This window comes from Solanum tuberosum, unplaced genomic scaffold, assembly GCF_000226075.1.
Source record: "Solanum tuberosum cultivar DM 1-3 516 R44 unplaced genomic scaffold, SolTub_3.0 scf00385, whole genome shotgun sequence".
Classification (NCBI taxonomy): Eukaryota; Viridiplantae; Streptophyta; class Magnoliopsida; order Solanales; family Solanaceae; genus Solanum; species Solanum tuberosum.
The window spans coordinates 549,217-557,719 of record NW_006239315.1 but is presented as its reverse complement, the minus strand read 5'-3'; the positions used below and the strand labels follow the sequence as shown (position 1 = coordinate 557,719).

At 29.6% G+C, this 8,503-nt stretch overlaps 2 protein-coding genes across 2 annotated transcripts; both read left to right on the top strand.

Moving 5' to 3' along the window:
- The first annotated feature begins 3,789 nt into the window (after positions 1-3,789).
- Positions 3,790-4,637, top strand: LOC102598583 (non-specific lipid-transfer protein 2-like). The gene is made up of 2 exons (XM_006362298.2): positions 3,790-4,181; positions 4,391-4,637. Exons 1-2 carry the CDS (start codon positions 3,847-3,849, stop codon positions 4,398-4,400), a joined length of 345 nt encoding a protein of 114 aa, XP_006362360.1. The 5' UTR covers positions 3,790-3,846; the 3' UTR covers positions 4,401-4,637.
- A 2,655-nt stretch (positions 4,638-7,292) lies between these two features.
- On the top strand, positions 7,293-7,934 carry LOC102598243 (non-specific lipid-transfer protein 2-like). The gene is made up of 2 exons (XM_006362297.2): positions 7,293-7,677; positions 7,880-7,934. The coding sequence occupies exons 1-2, from the start codon at positions 7,343-7,345 to the stop codon at positions 7,884-7,886; spliced, it is 342 nt and encodes a 113-aa protein (XP_006362359.2). The 5' UTR covers positions 7,293-7,342; the 3' UTR covers positions 7,887-7,934.
- Positions 7,935-8,503: the final 569 nt, after the last annotated feature.

The window sequence follows — 8,503 nt, the reverse complement described above, 5'->3', positions numbered from 1 at the left end:
ATATGTATTATTTTTACTAGGCCAAACACAAACACAATTCCTTAAATTAGTCTATAAATTTTATCTTGACACTCTAATTCAATCTTGTTTCATTTTAACCCTCTAACTTCATTTTTCATATACGAGTATCATTTAAACACAAAATGCTGACTAAGTACAAATTAATGAGATTATTACTCACCTCCTAAAGCGCATAAGGGATTCTTGTTATAGTTAATATTCAATATTTTTATTATTAATTAAGAGTCTATTCCCCTATTTATTTCCTCTATTTTTTCTTCAACTTCATTTTTTCCCTTCATCTACTTTACTTAATTCATTTATTTTCTTTATCTACCTCCTTTTCTATCAACACTCTCTTGGCTAAATATATATCTTGAGGAAAAAAATATTAGATTTATTTTTTTACTTTTTACTGTGTGAATAGAAGTACTTTAAATGGGTTGAAGCTCAGATTTCAAATCAAGTCAACAATGTTACTTATGCGTTGCTAAACAAGGCAAGAAAAAGATGTCAAATTGTCTAGGTGAAAGATGTTTTGGCTATGTCTTCCTTGTAGAATGATCATATATATCGAAAAATCGGGTCGAATCAAATTAAAAAATCGAACTAAATTGAATCGAACTTTAAAACGAAATGAACCAAATCCAATTATTTATCGAACCAAACTAAAAAAAAAGTACTAAATCGAATCAAACTTTATAAAAATGATCACCTTGATACATATTCGGTAGACGCCACTGACAAATTAAAAATTGAAGTACCGAATTGGAGTTAGAAAATAATCGAACGTCCATCCCTACTTCCTTTGTGTTTGGTGATATAATTCAAGTAAATGTTGATGATATTTCATTTGTGAAATAAGCTAGTTTAAGTATAAGATTTTACAAATTTTCATATACCGAATATTGAACAAATAATTGATAATAATTGAGGGTTTCATATCTTAAGAATAGGGAACGATTGTTAGATTGAAGAGTATGTAGGGACTTAGGGTTGTTTTGGAGAAATAATTATTTTTTACCTTTTTAATATTTATCTAATACTATGTTAAATATTTATTATTATTTTTTGTATTTAAATGATATATTAAAAAATGGAGTTAAAGGACGAAATAAGCTATTGAAATGTAAAAATAAATAATAAATGAAAGTAAATCTAAGGAATTGTATATGTATATGGCCTTTTTTCTATTTGATTTTTCAGTCCAATATTCATATTAAAGCTAAAGCACTCCCTAATAACAAAAATATTTTTATATCTACAAAAATTTAAATTTCAAATCTCTAATTCACAATGATCCATACAATCCTTGTTGGTGTATTTTTCTATTACATCCCATCAAATGATCCTTAATGATAAGTTAAAGAAATAGTTGAACCCCAAATCATTAAATGAAATCCGGTGGGTGCTTTGAGACGTGTGAGCATGGCAGTATATCCATGGTTGATTCACAATATTAGTAAGATGGCAGTACATGTGTCCATCTCATTCTCATTTTAGGGCCCCTTTAATTTGACCTATTTGAAATTAAAATTTTATTCGAATATGTAATTTGAATTTTAAGATAGGTACTCCATCTGTTTCAAAAAGAATTATCTAGTTCTCATTCTCATTTTAGGGCCCCTTTAATTTGACCTATTTGAAATTAAAATTTTATTCGAATATGTAATTTGAATTTTAAGATAGGTACTCCATCTGTTTCAAAAAGAATTATCTAGTTCTCATTCTCATTTTAGGGCCCCTTTAATTTGACCTATTTGAAATTAAAATTTTATTCGAATATGTAATTTGAATTTTAAGATAGGTACTCCATCTGTTTAAAAAAGAATGATTTAGTTTGACTTGAAACGAAATTTAAAAAAAGAAACAAGACTTTTTAATCTTGTAATTCTAAATTAAAGTTATATCAAATGTACCAAAATGTCTTTTAATATTGTGGCCTTAAACATACCACATGAAAAGTTGAAGTTAAAATCTTGCAGATAAAAGAAATGGGTCATTCTTTTTTAAACAAAGGGAATATTTATTTTTTTTAAAATAGACAAGTAAAAATGATTGAAGTGAGTCATAACTTAATTCGAAGACAAATAAATAATTTGAAGCAATATAACGTTTGTTCTTTGTTTGGTTGGAGAGAAAGGCAAGGAAGGAAGTAAAAAAAGATTTCTTTCTCCTCGATCTAAATTCTAAGTGATGTTATAGATACGTTAACAAGACATTGAAAAGAAAATTTTCTCCAAATAAAATATAGTGTAACACTACAATAAAAATAATATTTAGCGGTAATGAATATATATATTAACAAAGAGTATATTAAAGTGATTTTTATCAACAATAGTTAAATGTCAGTGGATTCAATGACGATACGTTTTAGGAACATTTATAAAGAGTGTTCATTACTGCTAAAAATATATATTTAGCAAAAATTAAAATTATTATTATTAATTAATTATTGCTAAAAATTATTTTTGACTAAGCATAAATAGATCAAATCCATGCAGAGATAGGGACAGTGAACTTAATGCATGCCATGAAAACGCACATCTCAAAAAGGTCTTCTTGAGATGTATTTCGATATGGGCAGTCACAGAGTCCCCTCACTGAACATTGCACAAGAAAATTAATGGGCCATTATTAAATTTATAAGGTGGAAAAGGATGTAAAGTGCCCAGGTAGGTGTTATAGGTGGACGTTTGATAGGATGTATAAGAATAACGTTTAAATAAAGCGTATTAGTAATATTTGTATTAGTTATGTTTATATTATTTATATACGGAGACTATTTCTCATGCATTATTTGTTTTGGTGTATTAAAAATATTATGCATTTCTATTGTCCACAAATATGATGAAAAAGATATATATATAGCAAATGTTTTAGGCAATTGGGTCGATAATCATGTTAATATATGTATTAAAATCTTTTGCATTTTTCATGTATTTGTAAAACACACCTCAATACACAATAGGTTGAAAAGGTGTAATTAGCAAACAAGGTATATACTACTAATTAATACACAAAGATAATACATACAATATTTCTTCTAATATATTCTACCAAACGATTTTGTAGAGAGCAGAAAATACTTAGTTCTCTCTAGCTCTTATTTTCTCCATGTTTGTTAGGCAGCAGAAGTTAGGTACTTCATTAGGATTAGTAAGGTAAGGCCTAGTTCCTCTTGCTTGTACTTATCCCTATTGATATTTTTTTATGTTTAATAAAAGGCCGCTATACATTGTGTAATGGTAAATTTGCTTAAAACAAAAAAAAAAGACTCATTATTAATTTCCTATTTTTGCGGAAATATCCATTCAAATTTTACCACTACTAATTCGGATATTGCACCTCCCTAAATAAACAATAATTTATATGAATATTTTATTATAAATAATTTGATGTCTTAAAAATTATTTGGAGAATATATAAGTGATGAATAAATATTTTTTTAATATATGAAAAGTGAAAAGTAAAATGAATATATTCTTTTAGTATAACGAACAGATAAAATTGTACGGAGGTAGAAATATTTATCAAGTCATATAGTGCAAAGTAGGTTACCAAGGGCCCTAAATCATATATAGCGTGGTTCAATAAAAATTAGTCACGTAACAATTAAACTTGACTTTATAGGCACCTCCCTAATTATTATACACCATCATTTGATTTAACTCAACTCCCAACTAATTCTCTCAATATTCCTCCATTGATTAATTTACTCTCAATTTCCTATAAATACGCAAAGTTGTCACTAGCTTTTGCATCCAACACTCAAGCAAATACATTTGTAGTACTATATCATTCTCTACTATTTCTATCGATCTTTACTCATCAATTTTTGTAACAATGGAAATGTTTGGCAAAATTGCATGTTTTGTGCTTTTGTGCATGGTGGTGGTTGCACCCCATGCAGAGGCATTGACTTGCGGCCAAGTTACGTCTGGCTTGGCTCCATGCCTCCCTTATCTTCAGGGTCGCGGCCCTATTGGAGGGTGTTGTGGTGGTGTTAAGGGTCTGTTGGGTGCAGCCAAGACCCCAGCAGACCGGAAAACAGCATGCACTTGCCTGAAATCAGCAGCTAATTCTATTAAGGGCATTGATACGGGCAAAGCTGCTGGTCTCCCTGGAGTTTGTGGAGTCAACATTCCTTACAAGATAAGCCCTTCCACGGACTGCTCCAAGTATGTTTTTAATACTACTATCAAATTATATTGAGTTAGAATAACATAGCATAATACGATTAATTAAATCATACTAACTGTCATATGTATATAACTTAAACTCTTTCTGCTATATATCCTACAATACCTATTTACGAAGGACGATGCATATTTTTTTGGACATAGTAAAGTTTATTTTGTTAATGTTGGTTTAATTTGAGCATATGCAGGATCCAGTGAGGCTGATCGATGAAAGCTCAATTTTTCCAACGCAATGTAGCTTGTGGAGAAGTAATGATAATAATAATAAGATGGATCGAGTTTGATCTTGCTCATGGATCCATTACTATATGTTGTATCTTTTTTTTCTTTTTTCTTTTTTAATTTGTGTCCATCTTTGGGAGTCATTATCGAGCCTTGTATTGTACTACAATCCAATCTTTGATAATACATCTTCAACTATCTTTCTTAGTCCAATGTTGCAGATTTAATTCCAGCTTTCAACTTTTTTCAATTTTAATGTTAGTAAGAAACATGAAATTAGGACAGACAAAATTCCGTAACTAAATAACAAAAAACTTTCTTTAAATCAAAATGACTTAGCTATGTTAGCTAATTAAATGTTTGCTTAATCGCGTAATTTCTATGCGACCGTATATTCATATTGATTCATATTTAATTATCTAACCTTAATTATATATACTATAATATGTCTATGCAATATATATATATATATATATATATAATATGAAAATTCAAAACACAATTAATAAAGATAATTTCATATTCATAAAAGACGTTTCTGAAACATTCAATGTAAAATCAAAATAAACAGACTTTATAGGCAAACAATACATGATACATGTATATGATGTATAATGTATTCAATATAATATAGAAATTTCATTATTCCTCACTTTTTGTTAAGGCGCAAGGAGTTGTGTGTCAAATATTTCTTTGATTTCCTTTCTTAATATTAAATTAGTGTCACGAAATGAAGAAATTAACAATATATATATAGACACAATGTGTTTTCTTTTAGAAAACCTTACATTGTGTGAAGCTGCCAAATTAATTGAATAAATTAATTTTCAACAGAGAAAGATTGAACTAAAAAAATATTTTAAAAAGAATAGATTACACTTGTGTAATTACTTGACTGTAAAGTACCCCGAATATATTTTAACTATCAATTTAGCTTTTCACGTCCATTGAAAAAAAAAAGTATAGGTTACCATGCATTTCCTATTTATTAGTTATTTTTTCAAATCAAGTTATATTATGAAAATATTACTTTTTAAATATTCAGGTATAGTTAAAAACATTTTTTAATATTCAGGGTATATATAAATTCTTTAACTGTTACTTATTTTGGAATTAAGTTTTTGTGCTAAGCGATAATTAAAATGGGATGAAGAAAGTAATTTTATTTTTTTTTGGTTTCTCACTCGATGTTTGGTATTTATATTAAAGTCTGACGAAATTTGAATTCGTATCGATCGACGAAATTTGGATTCGCATCAAAAAGTCCACACAGAGGCCAAAGTTCCTTAACAAAGGCAAGTCTATACACAGGATGACTAGAATCTGAAACATCTAATCATATATATATATATATATATATATATAAAAGAGAAACCTTAGGTCTGCCTACGTGGTGCCACTACAAACAAGAATTCTCTTTTAATTTATTTATTTACAAAACTAGTCTTCTCCTTTCATAAAAAATTGTGAAATTTATGAAAAGTTGTGACATTTATGAAAAGTTGCGACTTTAATGAAGAGTTGTGACTTTTATGAAAAGTTGCGACTTTAACGAAGAGTTGCAACTTTTATGAAAAGTTGTGAATTTTATGAAAGATTGTGACCTTTCCGAACGGTTGCAACTTTCCCAAATAGTTGTAACCTTTCCGATAAGACACAATAAACATTTGTTCACACTACCCTTTGTTGTCTATAAATAGTGGGATGTATTCTCATTTTAAAACAACGAAAGCTTTGAACCTCTTCTTCTTCACAATTAAATATTTGTGTACTTTGCTCCTGTTGAGTGGCTCACTGACACAATTGTTTATATTACAGATCATGATATGTATTTTTAGAGTCATAATTTATGCTTATGTTATTAAGGATAAAATGATAAGATATAATAATTTTCATTTTCCTTTACATTATTAATGTTTGTTACTACGTAATCTTATATGTAAGATAATATATTGTTTTAGTTTTAATGACTGATAAATTTTTAAATATTATTTTATAAATTCTGTGATATTAAATTTTCGCGTAAAGTTATCACTCAGGGAGAGAGAAAGTAGTTCATTGGAGTGTGAAAGCAGGACCATAAATGAAATTGGTGGATAGGTGAGACTAGTGAGCATGACATATTCATACACGGCTCCGTCGACTATTAGATTGGAACTATGTGTCCATTTCATCTTGTACATTGTACATGATGCAATTGACTAGAGAAGACGAAAATATCCACTTTATTTGATCGAGGATATTACGAGCTTGTTTGATATTATTGTTGGAAAATTAAAAATATTATTAATTTTTTTTTAAAACTCATGTGTTGGTAAATCCTTAAACTGCTCTTAAATGAAAGGAGAAATAGTTTTTCTTCCATGTATCAATAAGCTATAATACTTAATTTGACGTATGTACATATTTATGTCAAATAACACTATGATAAAAATAGCTTTTAGTGGCAATAGATATGTACATTAACAAAGAGTGCTAAAATCTCTATCGATATTAGTTAATTGTCATTAGATTTAATATCGCTATAGACTTTAGCGACGAATTGTCACCTTGCCCCTAAAAACATACTTTAATTACCTCTAAATAGATCCCTTTTTTTTTATTTAATTTATAGTATAATAATATGCGAAATTCTTTTTTAAAATTTTAAAATTCATTATAACCAATCAAACTAAAGCACATAAAATTTACACATACAAATAATGACAAGTAGAAAGTAGGTCACCAAAATTAAGTGAACTAGATAAAAAGGAAGAAAGGACAAACTCTATGTTTACCTCAACTACCAACTAATTCTCTCATCACTCTATTAATTAATCAATCACTTCCAATTTTTCCCTCTATAAAAAACCCTAAGATCTCACTAGCTTTTGCACCCATCACTCAAGCAAATACATTACATTACATTTAATATAAACATGGAAATGGTTAGCAAAATTGTATGCTTTGTGTTTTTGTGCATGGTGGTGGTTGCACCCCATGCAGAGGCAATGAGCTGCAGCCAAGTTTCGTCTAGTTTGGCTCCTTGTGTCCCTTATCTTCAAGGGCGCGGCCCTCTAGGAGGCTGTTGCGGTGGTGTTAAGAGTCTGGTGGGTGCAATCAAGACCCCAGCGGACCGAAGGACAGCATGCACTTGTATAAAATCAGTAGCTAATGCTGTTAAGGGACTTGATACCGGCAGAGCCGCTGGTCTCCCTAGTACTTGTGGCGTTAACATCCCTTACGATATCAGCCCCTCCGTTGATTGCTCCAAGTATATACGTTAATTTATAAGTTTATACTATATAGTAATTATTTTGTGATACTATATATCGTAAGTCTCACATGTTATAGAAGGAGATGTAACATGTTTAATTCTAACTTTTCACATGACATGTTTACTGAACAAGTGCATTTTTTATAAGTATATTCTACATATTTTAAGTTGCTAATGTTGGTTTAATGTGGGGATGCAGGATCTAGTAAGGTTGATGAAAGCTGATCCACTACACAATATGGAAGTCACTATATGAAGAATAAAAGGGATCGAACTAGTTTGATCCTGTTTTGTAATTTGTACCGATCTGTGTTTCTTTTTATTATTTTGTGTCTTTTAATTTGGAGTCATATATAGCTAGTCAGTGTCTTGTAATGAAACTTTGGTTGTTGCTTCTTCAACAATCCAGTCTTCATGTATATATAATAAATTATACATAAATAATCTATAGTTCTATCTTATTTGGTTGTTGCTTATATTAATTAAATAAAAACATGTGTTATTTTATGCTGCCATTTCCCTTATACAATACTTGTGATTGTTGACAACTCCATTAATGCCCTAGTACATAAATAAATCACTAGGTATATAAAGGTTTATAATTCTTGTTGTAGACATGTTAAAGGAACTGGTTCTCATAAGTAATTTTCTATTATAATCACTATCGGTCCTTATTATATAACACAATTTCTCACTGATAGCTATTAAGCCTGTTAAATGGGTCAGATCGACCCGGTTAGACCGGCCCAATAAGGGATCGGCCGATTAGACCAGACCGGTAGCCGGATGGGGCATTAGCCCAGTTAGACCGGCCGGTAGCCGG

Bases quoted from the DNA above. Each gene is read 5' to 3' on its own strand.
- LOC102598243 (XM_006362297.2), top strand. From the start codon at position 7,343: ATGGAAATGGTTAGCAAAATTGTATGCTTTGTGTTTTTGTGCATGGTG.
- LOC102598583 (XM_006362298.2), top strand. From the start codon at position 3,847: ATGGAAATGTTTGGCAAAATTGCATGTTTTGTGCTTTTGTGCATGGTG.